This window comes from Amphiura filiformis, chromosome 2, assembly GCF_039555335.1.
Source record: "Amphiura filiformis chromosome 2, Afil_fr2py, whole genome shotgun sequence".
NCBI classification, from domain to species: Eukaryota; Metazoa; Echinodermata; class Ophiuroidea; order Amphilepidida; family Amphiuridae; genus Amphiura; species Amphiura filiformis.
In genome coordinates, this window is record NC_092629.1 from 24,677,611 (window position 1) to 24,696,351 (window position 18,741).

The window sequence follows — 18,741 nt, forward strand, 5'->3', positions numbered from 1 at the left end:
AGAAATTAGACAAAATAATGAACGCGTATTACTTGTTGGGAGAGAAATTAGACGAAATAATACATACATACATACATACATATTTTATTTATTTCCATCATATCAAAATACATGCAAGCAAATTTAACAAAACGGCAAAATAGAATTTAAAAAAAAGATGGCGGAGATGTAACAAAAGGCAAAAGCCTGAATTGAGCGTTACACCACCTTAAAAGAAATATTAGGCTAATTAATATAATACTAGAATTACAGAAATTAAGAATTACACTCAAATACATTTACACACACACAAACAGATGTCTCAAGCAACAAAAGCAAGGTAATGTAGGAAAATAACTCACAAAAATAAATCATTTGATCAATAAGTCAGAATTTCGGATGTGATAAGAAAAATAGTTTCAACAAATCCTAAACCAATTATATACATGTACCACATACTGATACATAATTTACAACAAAGATATATTATATGCTTAGATTTTTCTCCATGAGAAAAGACGACAAACGCTTTTAAAAGAATTTAAATTTCGAGCCACTTTAATATCACGGGGGAACGAGTTCCAAAGTTTCGGTCCCAAAGTTAATACAGATTTAATTTTGTGTATTTCGAGTCTGTAATCAGTTTTGTTTCTCGTATCATATTTGTGAATACTTTCCAATTCCGTAAATAAATTATCAAATGATTGAGGAAGTAAACCAGTTTTATACTTATACATAAATATACCCAGTTCTTTGTTGTACAATTCGAAAATATTTAAGGTATTGTAGTTTTCAAACAAAGGCTTTGTATGGCATAGATAAGAGCTATTAGAGATGATTCTTAAAGCCCTTTTTTGAAGTTTAAAAATTTTCACAAGGTACTCTTTTGCTGGCATTACCCCATAACAATATTCCATAGGTCATATAAGGCAAAATTAGGGAGCAGTACAATTGATACAATGATTGGTTTGGCAAGAAGTGCTTAACTTTATTTAAGACACCTATATTTCTCGAACACACCTTATAAATTTCATTTATCTGTGATTTCCACGTCAAATTCTCATCAATTGTTATACCTAAGAATTTTGCAGTAGAAACACGAGTTAATTTACAACCATCTAAGTGAATATCAGCATTTATTTGAGCGTGTTTTGTTCGATATGCTGTTCCTATAAGCATAAGGTTTGTTTTTGATGCATTGAGTGATAATTTATTGCATTTGAACCAATTGCATACTTCTTTTAACTCACAGTTCATTGTATCATAAAGCACATTTACATCACGATCAGTATGAAATACAGTTGTGTCGTCAGCAAATAAAATAAATGATAATAATTTGGATGTAAAACAAATATCATTCGTATAAATTATGAAAAGTAATGGCCCCAGTATTGAACCCTGGGGCACACCACAAATTACATTTTCATTAGATGACACAACATTATTATACGATACATATTGTTTCCTATTAGAGAGATAATTTGAAAACCAATTGTGTGATACGCCACGAAAACCATAGTGATACAGCTTACTGAGTAATATATCGTGGTCTATGGTATCGAAGGCTTTCGATAGATCCATAAAAATACCAAGTGTATACATATCATTATCTATAGCCTCACTTATGTCTTTTACAAAATCCAGAACAGCCATATATGTAGCATGCTTGTTTCGAAAACCATATTGTTTTTTGTACAGGATGTTATTTTTTGTCAAAAATTATAACATCTATTGTGCATAATACGTTCCAAAATTTTGGAAAAACACGGTAACACAGAAACAGGCCTGTAATTACCAAATATTTCAGGGTTGTCCTTTTTGTAAATGGGCACAACTTTAGCTATCTTTAAATCGTTTGGAACAACTCCACTACCAAGAGATTGGTTGAAAAGTATTTTTAGGGGGGAGGAAATTTCATTTGCAATTTGTTTTACAATATCAGATTTTATATTAACATAACCCGGACTCTTTTTGCTACCAAATTTACCGATTATTTTAGTTATTTCATCTTCGTCCGTTGGTTTTAAAAAACAAGTAGCACTGAAATAAGTTTTCTTAAGGTAAGTGTTATAATCGCTTCCAGTATGTTTGATACTAGAAGATAACGAAGGACCTATGTTAGCGAAATACTTGTTAAATTCATTAGCAATTTGTTTTGGATCTGTAATCGTTTTTCCATTTTGTACAAATTTATCAGAAATTGATTTTCGTGAAGACCTAATAATTGAGTTAAGAATTTTCCATGTATTTCTCATATTGTATTTTTCTTTTATTAATAAAATACTAAAGTAATTTTGTTTCGCCAATCTAAGTAAACTATTTAGTTTATTTCTGTACATTTTGTACTTTTGGATATTACCTTCAGTTGGTTTATTTAGTGATTTTTATACAAAATATTCTTTCTACGAATACACTTCAACAATGAAAATGTTATCCAAGGTGATTTTGGTTTGTTTTTTCTAGTATGTTTTTTCAATTTTTTTTTTTTTAAAGTTTCATTGTACAATTGATTAAACTTATCAAGGAAGGAAGTGTATGATACATTGACATCTTCTGATGAGCAAACAATATCCCAATCAACGCAACTCAATTTGTTTTTAAAAACTTGTACATTTTGATCATTTATCTGTCTAACTTCTACATTGGTATGGGTTACATCTTTTGATATATCGATAGATTTGTTGAGATGAAAATTGGTAAATGATCACTAATGTCAGTTAGAATAATACCAGCAATTTGCTTTGTATGGGAGTTAGTAAATATATTGTCAATAAGCGTTGCTGATTTTGAAGTAATTCGGGTTGGTTTAGTAATGCTAGGATACAAAGAGTGACTTGTCATTACACTAATGAAGTCAGAAGTAGGTGTATGGATGTCCTCATTCAACAAATTAATATTAAAGTCACCCATTATATACAGAAGTTTGTTTTCATGTTTAGTAACATTGGCTAATATGTTATCAGCAAATTGATTAAACTCATTTATATCTTGATCTGGCGATCTATATACAATGCCAATAATTACATTTTTTGCTTTGTTACGCTCTATTTCAATAAACAAGGTTTCAGTATTTATAGGGTGCTTTACCTGGCTCAGATCAGTTCTTACAGTATATTTTAAACCATCTTCAATGTATAGGCCTACACCACCACCTCGTTCATGTCGATTGTTTTGTCGATTTGTGAGTTCCAAATTAAAACCATCTAATTGATAATACTCAAGAGGTTTATCTTTCAACCACGTTTCGACAAGGCCTATAATATTAAAATGAATATTACAACTATGTAAGAAGTCTTTGAATTTGTCGAAGTTTTTGTTCATGCTCCTTATATTTGCATTTAACATAGAAAGATTATTACCATTGATTTTCTTGTTTACTTCATCAATATTATCTTCTAAATAGTAATCGGAATTGCTATTACATAGGGTATTGTAAATATCACTTGGTATATCCTTTAATGGATTAAATACAAGATGTTCATATTTTTCTCTATAAAATCTGTCGATTTCACATCGCTATTTAGTGACATATTATACAATTCTAATAGATATTCTCTTTCATCTACAAAATGATTAAACGGGAGAGCAATTAGATCATTACATTTTATACAGTGCCAATATTTGGTATCTATTTTCTTACTAAATTCCTTGGCAGTCACATCACTACAACATTTGTGGACATATTTTTTACAAATAGAACATAGCAATTTCCTTTGATTTTTCTTTACAGTTTTGAGACACACTGCACAGAGACACGACATTTACAAAGTACAACAAGAAGAAAAAAAAAATTTATTGATAATAATGAACGCGCGCTGATTTGATGCACGAACCCCGAAGATGCATCAACACTAGCTATCATTGATGTACAGCCCTCTTCATTCATTCATTCATTTATTATTTTCACTCATCAAATAGCAAAAAGCTAGAATACATACGAAATCATTATACAGGTGAGAGTGAAGGAATCACAGAAATCTTCCCTAGTAAGAGTGGCACAATTGTGATTTTACCCTTCCGTTGTTTACTAAACATATCTCGAGATTGAAACAAACAAATTGAACAGAACAAACGGCATTTGAGAGCTAAGACTACGCCCTTGACGTTGATGTAAGCATCATGTCATCACGGTATTTTTTAATTGCCAAAAAGGGCGTTTTTTCACTTGCACAATTTTTTTCGAGACAGGCTGTATGTCTTCCTAAAATACATCCCAAAATTCTAAGCTGTCCTAGGCAAAAGAAACAAATTAGTTCGGACTTTCGATCGATCATCGTTGCTTGGTCGATCATTTTTATTTATGAAATCAATAAACTGACTAATGTTCATTGTGATAACAAATGAATTTAGCATTAATTCTGATTAATAGTTGTTAGTTCAATAATAACAAGCATCGAAACAGCATTGATCCATCCAATGATCGAACAAAATTGTTTCTGGTACCTTAATGTTACAACGAATTTGACGTCATCGGAACATTGGGATTAAGTAAAATCATGACAATATTCTAACTCATAAAGAATAGAACCTATTATTTTTCCTACCTAGGAGTGATGGTTAATAAAAAGTATAAGATTTTAAATGTAAAAAACCCAAAAAACAAAAAAAAACACCGAACCCTGTTCCTTTTTATGAATGTAGCCAAACTTGGAAAGCCATCGAGTTATGAAGTAGTATTATGAATAAGAATAAAAATAAACAAATTTTAAAGCGAGAGGAATTGTAATGTCTCAATTTTAGTAAAATAGGGCCAAAGTAAATGGGAATTGATTTCCTAAAAACAATAAAACATAATCGTGTTAATAAATAAAAGATCACCAAGGTATTGCATATTATGAAATAATGTTATCCTTAAGGGATCTGGAATGAGCGTTTTGAGCATTTCGACAGTATTTTTGTGGGACATGAGAGCACCTCAGACGTATCGAATTGCATTCTGAATACGAAGCATGTCTTTCTGATATCAAATAATTTTCATTTTTGAAATTCACGATATAATACAAATTTTATGACAAATTATTAAAATTTGATATTTTTCAAATTTTGATATATAACAGTCCTCGAAGTAAATTTTATAAATCTAATGATATATTCCTAAAGTGTATGTAGCTGGGAGGAAAAGCCGACGATCAATTGAAAATTTTGACCTTTCATATTGAAGATATGGATTTTTTCCCCAAAAGACCTATTTTTTTTGTGTGTTTTGGGAAAAAAAATCCATATCTTCAATACAAAAGGTCAAAATGTTCAATTGATCGTCGGCTTTTCATCCCACCTACATACACTTTAAGTATAAATCATCAGATTTATCAAGTTTACTTCGAGTACTGTTAAATATCAAAAATATCAATTTTAATGATTTGCCATAAAATATGTATTACGTTGCGAATTGCAAAAAATCAAAATTATTTGATATCAGAAGGACATTCTTCGTATTCAGAATGCAGTTCGATATGTCTGATGTGCTCCAATTGTCCCACAATAAATACTGTCCAAACGTTCATACCCCTTCCCTTAAGGTTAGCAACTGTTGCGATTTGGTAGTTCACAGCATCTTGCGAATGGTAGTGAGCTGTGGCAAAAATTGCATTGATCATTTTACAGCGAATGTGTCGCAGAATTCAAATATCCCAGATATACTTTTGTAGGTCATGTGGTTCTTGAGTTATGTTTTAAGGAGTGCTAAACCAGCAACACGTTTGTAAAACGTACTTAACTCATTAACAACAATAAATCAAGCACGTTTTTAAAGTATATGATTTGTAGAATGAACCTTTGCAAAACATCAAAGTGTTATTTTCAATAATTAATGTGCCACAATAAGTTAAAATTCAGGTTGTTCCCGGATTCAAACTGCGAGCTGGGGACTAAAACTAACTTCCTAGATTAACATCCAAGGTCCTGCTTCACCCAAAACCTACGATATACCAATGCGAATTTAAAGTATGAATGTCCCAAAGAACAAAAGAATTTTCTTTGAAAAAAAAGGTCACCGCATTTGAAATTCACACCCCCTGTAAGGAAGATTAAGATCACGCCTTCCATATGGATGTCAACTATAATAGCCCATAGTTATTGCACAACGCTTATATAACTTGTGCTTATGGTATATTACGTAAAACGCAATAATTAAATCTAGAATTAATATCACCATGGTTGCATCCAAAGGGCGTGGTATTTGTTAACGGCAGTTTCTATTCCAACGTTAATGATGAGCAGTAATGTGGTTTTTACCAGTGCAACAAGAGGGATCACCATGGCTCTCAACTCCTCATCTAACGTGTATGATTATTCTGATGCATACAAACATCCCTTGTACATTGAGATATTTATTTCACTGTATGTGTGGACTATTACCATCTTAACATTAAAGGCCCTTTCAGTGATTTCACAGGAACATTAAAAAAAAATGGAAATTTGTCAGAGTTGCTTAGAAATAAAGAATAAGTCTACAGAATTTCATTAAACCACTTTTCCCCTGAATACATCGACAAATTAGTCAAAAAACAGAAGTTTTAGAAATGTTTTCTACTTCAACTCAGATCGACTCGAGAAAATCGAGATTTTCGTACAGTGCGCCACCAATCGACTGGAAAAACTTCCTAGTCCAGTGTTTCTAACACGGGGAAGTAGAGTCTAAATTGATTTAAAACAGACGTTTAATTTTTGTAGTAGAAAACAAAATAAGCAATTAAAGGTCAGTTAGGTCACCGAGGCAAACTAACGGTCAATTCAAATATGAAAAACAGTTAAAATTGTGTATTTTGTTTAAAATAGTAGCTACTGATGTAATAAGTAGTAGAAACAATACGCAACGCGTGTTGGTACGTGGAGAGTGAGCTTCTTTCGATCTCGAGTCGGACTTTTTGTACTGTCAGTATCAAAAGTCCAGAATCATGCAAATGCTTTATTTTGTCTAAAATACACGGCTTTCGACCGAACCACTAGCAGGCTATGTTAGCACATCTATGCCAATTACAAAGGTACCAAAATCTGAATTTTGATGATTTTTACGATCGTCCGGATGAGCAAATCACTGAATGGGCCTTTAACAGGCAATACTCTTATATTTGCTTCATTTGCTAGAGATGCCGAGCTTCGTGCCAAAGCTGGTAATCTTTTCATTCTCAATCTAGCTTCAGCGGATTTCCTTGTAGGAATCAATGCGTTAACATTTACCAATCTTTGGCGACATTATGGAAATTGGCCTTTTGGAGAATGGATGTGCAAGATCTATATGATTTTCGACTATTCAGCAATTGTGCAGTCCGCTTTTGCTATAGTTTTGATAAGCATGGATCGATACTTGATGGTTACAATGCAGCTAAAGTATCGAACCTTTATGACGATTAGGAAAGTATGTATTTTCATCGCCACAACATGGTTTTCTTCTTTAATGTTTTTCATCGTGCCGATATTAGGCTACGAGTCGTGGTACCCGAGTACCTGGGTACCGAACTACGATATAACTTGCTACGCCCGTGTTGAGTATAATCCGTCTTATAATATCGTCACAATATTGTTTGCCTTTGGTTTACCAGGCTGTCTGTTAGTATTCTTCAATATGATGGTATTTCTTAATATTCGCAAAAGATCTGGTGGGTTATTTCGTTCTCGGATCATTGCACCATCATCTGCATCATCTGTGAACACGGTACAATCTGTAGTAGATCCACTTCACAAAACTACACGTGAGGTAGGGAGTGCAACTCTAAATAACTCCAGTAAGAGAGCGGCTGTTGGTCAAGCCATAGACGCGGGAGCACAGGAAGAAGTTACGGTACAACAAGCAGCTCGGGACAAAAAGCGTGCATTGAAAAAGGACAAAAAGCGGCGATCACTCTATCGATGATAGTAATTGCATTCATAATCTGTTGGGTACCATATTAGGCCTACATTGTGCAAATACTCTATGTATTTCTGGCGATTGACCCTAGTTTGACGATTTGGTATGCTGTGTATTATGTGACGTGGTCAAATTCCGCTTTGAATCCGTGTTTATACGCAATTTCAAGTCCTAAAATGAGGAAAAACTTCCTGGATTTGATCTGTATCGGGAAACACTGTAAGCGATAACAATATCATTTGTGGATCTGTAGATCTAAAATAGAATATCGTAGATTTAGCGGTGATATCTCAAAATTACCAGAGGGGAAAAGACTACTCTAAGACAAGTCATAGACAAGTCCATTCCTTGATATTTATGGACAGTGGACTTACATCCTCGGGACTTGCAATGGCACTAAACCCAGTGTTTGAGCTGACGTTTTGCGTGAGTTGTTCGTAAATGTGAGATATTGTTACACATTGTTATCGGTAAAAATATTTTGTAAACATATCATTTAAATGCATCGGAAACCGAACAAATTCCGAAATTCCAAAATTGGAAAACAAACAGGAAATGATCTAGTTGTACAGTACTCCATAAACATTTTATAAGACCTCCTACCATGCCTACCATAGATACTCCATCAAATTCCGCACATTTGCAATATAGTTCCGCTTGAAAAGCCAAATTCCGCAAATGACATGTTATTTTCCACGAACGCGGACTTTGGAGGGGTCCCAAATATTTCAAGGACCAGTGTCAATTATTTTCTGATCAGAAAAACTTGATGCCCCCCCTTCCGCTGACACAAACCCTCCGAAAACTTGAATACAAATGGTTAGGATAGGCCAAGATAGGCGAAGAATGAACTTAAATTAATTATAACTGCAAAGAAACTCTTTAAAAACTACAAATCCCAGTCATTTCAAGAGTGCACTTGGAAGAGAGAGTATTTTCCGAAAGAGAACTATATCGCAAATGCGCGGAATTTTATGGAATATCTATGGTAACAATTACAATTCCAGTGATATGTTCTACTAATTTGATATGAAATGACATTTTGCAATAGCAAAGTCAAAATTAGGACTTGCTGTCAATAATATGAAGGAAATAGGTGACAGAGGCAATGTGTGAAATACAAGTAGTATTTAAGTTATAATAACCTTTGATACCCGACCTGACCTTCCATCATGGCGCCATGATTCGTCTTATGTATTTCTATTTTGCTCTCAAGTAAAATAAAATACCAATCTGCACTAAGCAGACAGAATGTTACTTGGCTCCCAGCATGAATTATTGATTTTATACGGAGGTAAAGAAATGCACAGTGTATGTGCAAGCCGTGCAACAATACTCCAAATATTTACGGTAAATCTGAATAGTGGTCACATGTTGACATATCATGTGTTTGGGAAATCACGTGGCAAGATTTTAAGATTTCAGGCTTGCTTACTAGTTAATTGCCATTTGTACTCTTTATTATTTATCTTTGTTAATTAACATATATTTTAAATGCTGATAAATCGTGGATGGCTGCCCATGATATCTGTTAAATTCAATGTTTTATGAATATAATTCTACCACGCAGGGAGTCACGTAGCAGAATTTCACATCACCTGACTTAGCTAGATTTCGAAGCTCTGCTCTTCAAATTCATGTAAATGTCAAAGTTTATACATTTAATATATTTAATATGATACTAATTTTTTGTTATAACCAACTGGTACACGAAATATACAGCTTATTACCTATACAGAAAGGTGATTAAGGCCTATCAGCCTTCACTCAGCAAATTGACATGCCCGGCATATGCAGCCATTCTCCGTCTGGATAACATGACTATCGCCCTCAATACGTTGGGCACAAATTTAAATAACAATACGCTATTTACATATCAATCCGGCCTCATGCTAATTAAAGCTGCCCCATCCAGGAGTTCATCTATGCTTGTACCATCTGTATTTAAAGTCAGTTCCGCTCGATAATCTATATAAATAGGTTGTCTTAAGGCGGCGCGATCTTTTATCAAAAGAGCTTTCCTTTTATCAAAAGAGCTTTCTGTGAAAAATGTATTAAATATGCAGCTACTAAGTTATGGAATAATGTTGATAACAGCATCAAAAGCTCATCATCTATCAATCCATGCATTTTAAAAGCATCTTATGCAAAGTTACTATTAATTCTTATTGTTTCTGGTTTATATGACCACATTGATATTTATTGGTGTCTAATTTACTATTGTTTATTGTTATTATTGTTATTTTTTATATTTATTTAGGTTAATTCATATCAGGATATGGCAGGTTATTGTTAGTTATTCATTGATCTGACAATCTGCTGCCATGTCCAATGATGAATTAACCAAACAAAGGAACACATACTTTCAGGCCTCTTTTGGCCTTTCCTGCGATTCCTTCACTCTCACATATTGTATTTTGATTATTTATGAATGAAATATCTTTTGTTGATTTCAAATGATAATGTCATGAAGTCGTAAATAAGTCGAGTCTCGAGTCATGGCTCGTTAGAAGTCTGGGAACCGGTAGACTTCAAAATCTAACCAAAACTTGAAGTGAATATTAGTCGACATTCGGTTGCCGAATATTGAAATCAAAACTGACGGAAATTAAAATTGAATACAATACCGGTCTAACAATGCAGAGGAAATGAATTTTAAAGTTCAAGTGAGACATTTTCCTATCCACTGGAACTACCGGACGATACATTTACATTCAAAATCTAACTTCGTTTGTATCTCTAGAAAATAGAATCATATTCGTGATGCAATTTCAAATTCTTGCATTTTCCCAAACTGCAATTTGCTCCCCAACCATCAAGGAATTGAACATCTTTTGTTTGATTTACTAGAGTATAATAACATGACATTTTTTCTGTCCAAAACTATTACATGAGCACTGATCAAACATATTGAAGACAAACTCTATCTGCCATGCTTTTGTCATCTCAAAACCCATTGAGTTTTTGGGACGTTGGCCAATCTTACAAAATACATTTTCTATCCTTTTTATCCGTTGTATACTTGTGAACTTTGTTTTATATTTCCTCTACTTTACCCAAAATTACCCAAAATAATTTACTAAATTACCCAAATTCATGAGTTTTTGAGTTAACTAAGAAGGTTATTAAATTTAAATTAATGGGTTTTAAATTCAAAAATGCTCTCGTCAACCTTTTCCAATAATAGTGTTTTTTATGTTATGGTGTTTCTAACTTTCTCTAAAATAAAAAAAAAACCCAAACCAAATCAAAACACCACAATCTCAGTCAATAAACACTTTATCTAAAAACATCTAGTGAGAGAATTTAGATATTAAGATCATTAACCACCCACTAAAATTAGGAAACCATACCACCACCCTGTAAACTAAAAATGAAACATGGAAAAATTCAGGGAATGTTCAAAAATAAAGAAAAACATAAGAGTCTGTAAAATATCCATTAAAGCCCTAACATAGGCAGGCACAAGTATTTTCTTTTTTGAATATATAAGTTTCAAATGACAAAGTAGCTATCTATATATTGCGGTTTCCTCTTGTTCTATTATATTGATCTCAATGTGTATAATTGAATACATGAATGCAGAACCCACCCAACTCCATACTTTGGCCAAATTGAGTTAAGCATGGGAAATTGTTGCGTAAACATAGGGCTACCATGTATAAATGCCCAAATCCACCCTCTAGGTGCGTCTACTGAGCATGTGAAATCCAGTATGGCCTATACCCAGCATGTATCATACACATTGTTTTTTTAGTTTTCTGAAAACCACTTTCGATGGACTTGAGTGGGTTTTGTATTCAGATAGTCAATTGTATAAACCCTGCAATGCACACATATCAATATGACATGATCAAAGGGAATGAGTCACATATCTGCAATTTTCAATTAGAAGTTTTTTTATATTACTTTCCGGTTTACAAATGCAACATTTTGATGTAAACCTCGCCAAAATGGGACATCTGGTTGCCGAGTTATAGCTGAAAACAATATAAAACAAAAGAATTTGAACATTATATAGAGACGAATTTCATAGTTCTTATCCAATTAAAACAGCACTTACTGTGGACGTTTCGAAATCTGTCAGATTTCTTTATCAACACTGATGTTGTTGTGACGACCTTCTGTTTACAACTCGTTGTTGTTCAGCAACGCGGTTGCCTGTTGATTTCTTCTTCAGAAGATCGTCAAACACGTGAGTTAGCTTGTATTGCCCCTCGTCTCTGTTCATAGTGGTGCTTTGCTGCCTGATGTTAACTGCTTCTTTGATCCAACGAGTTGTAAACAGAATGTCGTCACAACAACATCACTGTTGATAAAGAAATCTTACAGATTTCAAAACGTCCACAGTAAGTTCTGATTTAATTGGACTAGAACTATGAAATTCGTCTCTTTTTTTCCAATAACAGTCCTGATGAACATGTTCAGTAATTTGAACACTGTTTTTGCCAATATCTCACAAATAACATTAGCAACATCTGACCCATTCCCCTTGATCATGTCACAAACAGGACCCTGCTATCTGAGTTTGAGGCAAAAATCAGTGTTGCGAAAATGACATGTGACATTCGATTAGATACATGAAAGAAGAGTTAAATGAGCTAGCCTTGATTTTGACCTCTCACTCAAAGACCTATACAAGCAACATTCATTTATTATTGATTGTGTTACCTATTTTAAAATAGGAAAGTCATTAGCAGCCATTTAGAACTAGAAATTCAATGTTTGAGGCTTTTTGGGACTGTTTTGGCTATCGCCCAGAGAACAAGTTATAAAAAATGTCATATTCTCACCCAATGCACCCCTAATTGAGGTCTCCCACATTTTCACATTTTGCTTTCAATGACCCATATTTTTTACCAAATATTTGAAATTCATCATACATGCGCCCGTGCCCAACAGAAAACAGAGGCGGCAAAAACAGAAACACGAACGCTGCAGCCGCACTCACAGGTCAGGCCAGAGTACATGCATAATGAAAAACAGACAAAATATTGATTAAGGGCTGGGGTATGAGCGACCTTGAAGTTCCGGTATCTCGGAGAGGGAAGCAATGAGTTACCCCAAATCACAGCGGCAGGTAGTGACTGGGCCGCCGAGTGCTAGTATATATTTATTTTGGAAGGTTCGTGTTTGTTTTAAATTTTGGGCCGTTTTTCCAAAATTTGATATTTTTGGTCATATTTCAAAAAAGCGACATGCCAAAGACAACTCTTTGGGCACATAGTTTGTTATTGTTATTGCAGTTCTTTTCCACATACCTACGTTAACATTCGATTTCGTGATTTACTAATATTATATATTTTATGACTGCAATTTGGCGTTTTCAATGCGTTTTACACGTATCATGAAATTAACGTAAATATCTAGTCACGCTGCTTTTAGAATTTTACCTGATCGTCGGCTTTTGCAGGCAACAGAATGCAGATTGGCTCACGATAGATGTCGTATTCCTCTATGTGGTTCACTCATTGATAAAATGAGTTTGCATTCCTTGTAACAACACACACATTGCCGTCTGGAAACCGGGTCTGGTACTGATTTTGGGACAGCCAATAGACTTCAGCGCCGTATCAAATCTCATAAAAACCACACGACTGACGACTATGTATTTATGTTTCCCGCACGAAAGCTTGTGTCTACATCTATTATTATACTTCTTTGGAAACGTTGACCTTTGACCATTCTTTGTATAACGCCCTGATATGACCTTGATATGTTCGCTTGATTGGGTACGTTATAGCATCCATTTCATTGAGGTGTTAGGACTTGGTCAGTATAATACTTGCAGGGATACAATAGTTTAACATGGTGTGTGAGCATGGTGAATGACTCATTATTGATTAGGCGCGGACATATTAAAGGCACAGGTCCTTTGCGTGTATAGCAGAAAATTATAATAGAATGTGTGAATAGAATGTTTGAATTTTGCAACTAAAATACTAACTGCATTCTGCATTATGTATTTATTTATTTATTTAGGCCTATGCCTATTTATTTATTTACTGACTTATTTATTTATTTTATTTATTTGGAATATTAGTTAGTAGGCCTAGTTAGTAATATTCCATGATAGGCCTACGTCGGTTTATTATTGATTGTTGATAACTTGACAACTTGATTGATTGATCGATTGATAGTCATTTCACATTATATTCCTAGTTTATAGGCCAATTTGAATAGCATCGTACATTAGATAAATAGACCTATCAGTATTGATTTATTCTATTCAGCAATATCAAGGATTACTATCAAACTTCTCATAGCTGATTGTCAGTTGGCTCAGTGGTAACGCAGTAGGTTTTACAACACCGAGGTCCCGGGTTCGATTCCCACCTCTGCCTATTTTTTGCAAGGCTGAGAAAAAATGAAATTTCTGGACTGCAAACTTATTTGGCGCGCGATCTGAGCTGGTCCTTTTCTGGTGGCTGTGTCTGTTACAGGCACACTCCTCTGCATCCAAACCAGGTTCACGCTCATTGCACCTCCCTTAAGTACAACATAATAATATTATCAAACAGAGTGGATGAACAAACAAATGTCAAATGTCAAATTAGCAGCAAGTGAACACATAATAAATAAAATTGGAAATTTATTCGGTTGATACTGCCCTCGTTGAATTAGAATAAATTAAACTTCTTCACGATTACGTCATCGGGAATGAGATTGTGAAGGGTTGTTCCGGGGTTAGATCACTTCACGTCGGTAGCTGGAGCCTACAACACACAATTTTTTATTCCGCCGACATGTCTACCGAGGCAGCAACGAAAGGAGATTTTCAAGCACTTTTACAGTCTATCAAGTCTTCCCAGGATGAGTTAGCGACCAGGTTCGCAGTTTCATTAGAGGATACCAAGAGGCAGTTTCAGGAAGAAAACGAGAGAAATATAGAGGTGTTACAGAAGAAAGTGAGCGAAGTTTCGGCGAAGAAGGAAGTCAAGTGGAAGAGGGAAGGCAACAAAAGACAATTTGAATTCAATCAGTTAAGTGTTCATTTACTTCTATAGTAGATTATAAATACGCTTTTAGAGTCTGAATGAGATGAATTCCAAGAAATTGGGATATGGTGCCTTTTTTGTGTAGTTTTTGGGTCGAGTTCTTTCTTTGTATTTTGGCGCGAAAATTGCCCCACCCTGTTTCAGGTCCGTGGCAAACGTCTTCTGCGCGGTTAAAACAAAGTTTGAGTATATTTGTGTATATTTAATATAAAGCCTCTGTGCTGAATGGTAATGAATTATGCTGCCAAATAAGAAAGTCTGGGCGTGTGTCTAGTGTTGAGTTCCTTTGTCAGTAAAATTGGCGCGAAATTGGACTCACCCCGGCTCAAGTGCGTTATTGCTGCTAAAAAGATTTAATAGGTGTTTTTGTTCATCTTAATTAGCGTGTGTAGTTATTTTTGTTGTGTCACAATGAGTAATTTTCAATATAGGCCGTAAGCCTCAATCGTTAGTGAAATTTATGTCGCTAAAAATTTGTGAGTTTAGCACGCATCAGTGCACGACGAAGCATATCGAGGTTATATAGGATCGATGCTTGAGTGATCAGGATACTATAATACGAGACATGATTGTTATGTAATAAAATTAATGAGCCTTTATCATGTTTTGTATCTTATTCTTATTTATCAGATCCATTCTGGAATTAATAGAAGAATCTATTGAGAAACCGATTGAAGCAGACCAATCATTAAGGAAAGCCTTGGGTTTACTACGAGATAGACAGAAGCTGATCAAATTAGCTGAACAGAGCGAGCATGGTTGGACAACCGTCGCTGAATACGAGACCAATGAGTTGGCTGAAGATGAAGACGATGAGAAGAGGATCATGCGTGCAGAAGCAAGAGCAGGGAGGAAAATCAAACAGAAACAGCAAGCCAGAAAGCCCCCAAAACGCTTCAAGAAAGACGTGCAGTCTACTTCTGGTTTTACTCCTAGGGCTAATCCTAATCCGCTTTTTCTTGGCAACCCCGGGTATGGCCCCGGTTTTAAGCAAGCAAAAGGAGCATGTTTTTTTGTGGCAAGTTCGGGCACTGGAAAGAATCCTGTCCAGCACGCAGTAACAGTCAATACAGAGATCAGAGCTACCAGAGTTCCACCCAGACTGGAAACAGCCGTTAAAGTAAATAACAAAGTTAAGTATGATCTTGTAGAAATCATGAATATAGACCATCCTAATGTGGTAAATGATCTAGCAGAATATGAAGAATCTGATGGTACATGCGATATTAAAGTTTCTGGTAGGTTAAAATCTCACCAAGAATTTTGGCACAAGATTGGTGCTCCTGATTTCATTCTGGATATCGTAAAATATGGCTATGTTATTCCATTTTACGATTTGCCGCCAAATCAATTTTCAAGAAATAACAAATCGGCTTTGGATAATGGTGATTTTGTAACTAGGGCTATTTCTGATTTAGTCAAATTAGGCACAGTTGAGGTTTGCCATATAGCGCCACATGTTATTAACCCTTTAACAGTTTCTGTCCAGTCGAATGGTAAGAAGAGGTTAATTCTCGATCTAAGATTAGTGAACCAATTTATTCATAAGAAATCAGTAAAATTCGAAGATATGAGGACAGCTTTGTTGTTCCTGAAGAAAGGTGGGTATATGTTTAAGTTTGACCTTAAATCAGGATATCATCATGTGGATATACATCCGAGCCACCAGACTTTTCTTGGTTTCAAATGGACAGTTGATGGTAAGAGTACTATGTTCAGGTTTACATCATTACCATTTGGTCTCAGTTCTGCAGCTTTTCTATTCACGAAAACGGTTCGACCCCTTGTTAAGAAATGGAGGAGTGAAGGTAAAAACATAGTCGTGTTTTTGGATGATGGATTAGGCTTTGCAGAGAGCTTTGTGGAAGCCAATTCGTTAAGCGAAGAGATTAAGGCTGATCTTATTGCTTCTGGTTTTGTACCAAATGTTCAAAAATCAATCTGGTTGCCTACCCAATACATGGAATGGTTAGGTTACAGTATAGATACACAATCCGGCAGTTTTAAAGTACTTGAGAAGAGAGTGCAAGACATTTATCAATCTTGTTTAGATATGTTGGATTCTCTCAAGAAGTCCTCCTCTGGAAGAGTAAGTGTAAGACTTTTAGCAAGTATTACAGGTAAGATAGTTTCCACGGGGTTAGCGGTGGGAAATATGTCTAGTTTAATGACTAAAGCAATGCATGTTTGCATTGAAACAAAGGTAAATTGGCATTCTTTTGTCCAGTTATCCACTCAAGCTGTCGAAGAGTTAAAATTCTGGATTGAAAACATCCGTATTCTCAACAATAATCAGTTGGAGTTTAAGCCATCCGCTACTAGAATAGCGTATTCGGATGCAAGTAGCACAGGTTATGGTGGGTATGTGATTGGTTTAGGAGATGATATAGCACACGGTCTATGGACTACTGAAGAAATGAAAACAAGCTCTACATGGAGAGAATTAAGGGCAGTTGACTTAGTGATGCAATCTTTAGTTGGTAAGCTGTCCAATCATAGGATTAAGTGGTTTACTGACAATCAAGCAGTAGCTAAAATAGCTAAACAAGGTAGTATGAAACCTGATTTGCACAATATAGCGTTAGATATATGTGGGACTTGTGTCAGACACAACATTTCCTTGGAAGTAGAGTGGATACCTAGAGCAGAAAACGACAGAGCTGATTTCATAAGTCGTATTGTAGATTCTGACGATTGGGCAATAGCAGATTCGGTGTTCAATCATTTTGATCATATATGGGGTCCTCATTCTATAGACCGTTTTGCTTCCTTCTATAATGCAAAACTACCAAAATTTAATTCCAGGTTTTGGAATCCAGGCTGTTATGGAATAGATGCATTTACTTTTGATTGGTCGTCAGAGCATAATTGGCTAGTTCCACCAATAAGTTTGATCCCCAGGGTAATCCTTCATATGATGAAAACGGGGTGTTCAGGGACCTTGATTTGCCCTCAGTGGTTTTCGGCACCATTTTGGCCTTTATTATTTCCTGATGGGTTTACCCCAATCCCAGGAATCCTGGAAATTAAAGAAATCCGATATTTTCCCGGAATGTTTGAAACGGGCAGAGGTGATAACAGTAAATTTGTAGAACAGATAGCCAGAAGTGTAATTATAGCACTAAGATGTGATTTCAGATCCTAGAAGATATCAGATATCAGGTATTATCACCGATTGGGTGTATAGTGTATATTGATACAAATTTGCGTTTTCAGACGGCTTAAGTTATTTCACTGGCTAGATGCTGTCGGACAGCAATTATATCTTAGCATGATCCTGTCATGGTATTTTGGCAATCGGTATTGCTGTCAGACAGCAAAATTTTTCCAAACAGTTTGGATAATGGTTTTGTCACTGATGATATTTGGCAAAAGGATGCTGTCAGACAGCGGTTCTTATCCAATCACTATTGGTTAAGTCTGTTTTAACATTTTTTGTCCTCAAAAGAGGTAAGCCCAAGAGTTGGGAGTCAACCAGGTTTAAAATAACAGGTATGTGTAGTATATATTAGAGTTTATTCAGATGGTATAGATTCTGATTATTGTTTTTGTTTGCTTTCAGGTAATATTTGGGAGCGGAATATGGACAAATAGCCCTGTTGAGAACCAGCATGAAGAACTTATAAAACTGGAAGCAGAGTTACCCTCTGTACTCTTGAACTCTAAAGCTACATCTACCAATGCCCAATACAGTGGGGCTTTTAATAAATGGTGTACATGGGCAGGTAAATTTAGATTAGTTAAAATCCCGGCTGATCCGTTTCATCTGTCGCTTTATCTGATAAGCCTGAGCCACTCAGCCAAATCTCCAGCACCCATCCTTACAGCAGTCAGCAGTATTGCCTGGGCTCATAAATTGGCTGGTTTAGCTGATCCGTGTAGCACTCCGTTAGTTAAAAGCTCAGTCGAAGGCTTAAA

The 18,741-nt window shown here is 35.1% G+C and overlaps 2 protein-coding genes across 2 annotated transcripts; both read left to right on the forward strand.

Moving 5' to 3' along the window:
- The first annotated feature begins 6,346 nt into the window (after window positions 1-6,346).
- Window positions 6,347-8,055, forward strand: LOC140139267 (histamine H4 receptor-like). Its single transcript, XM_072161050.1, is given in 2 exon segments — window positions 6,347-7,759; window positions 7,798-8,055. Coding segments are annotated over 2 exon segments (1,035 nt in total). The 5' UTR covers window positions 6,347-6,982.
- A 6,352-nt stretch (window positions 8,056-14,407) lies between these two features.
- Window positions 14,408-18,130, forward strand: LOC140146014 (uncharacterized). Its single transcript, XM_072167755.1, has 2 exons — window positions 14,408-14,807; window positions 15,454-18,130. Exons 1-2 carry the CDS (start codon window positions 14,572-14,574, stop codon window positions 17,966-17,968), a joined length of 2,751 nt encoding a protein of 916 aa, XP_072023856.1. The 5' UTR covers window positions 14,408-14,571; the 3' UTR covers window positions 17,969-18,130.
- The last annotated feature ends 611 nt before the right edge of the window (window positions 18,131-18,741 follow it).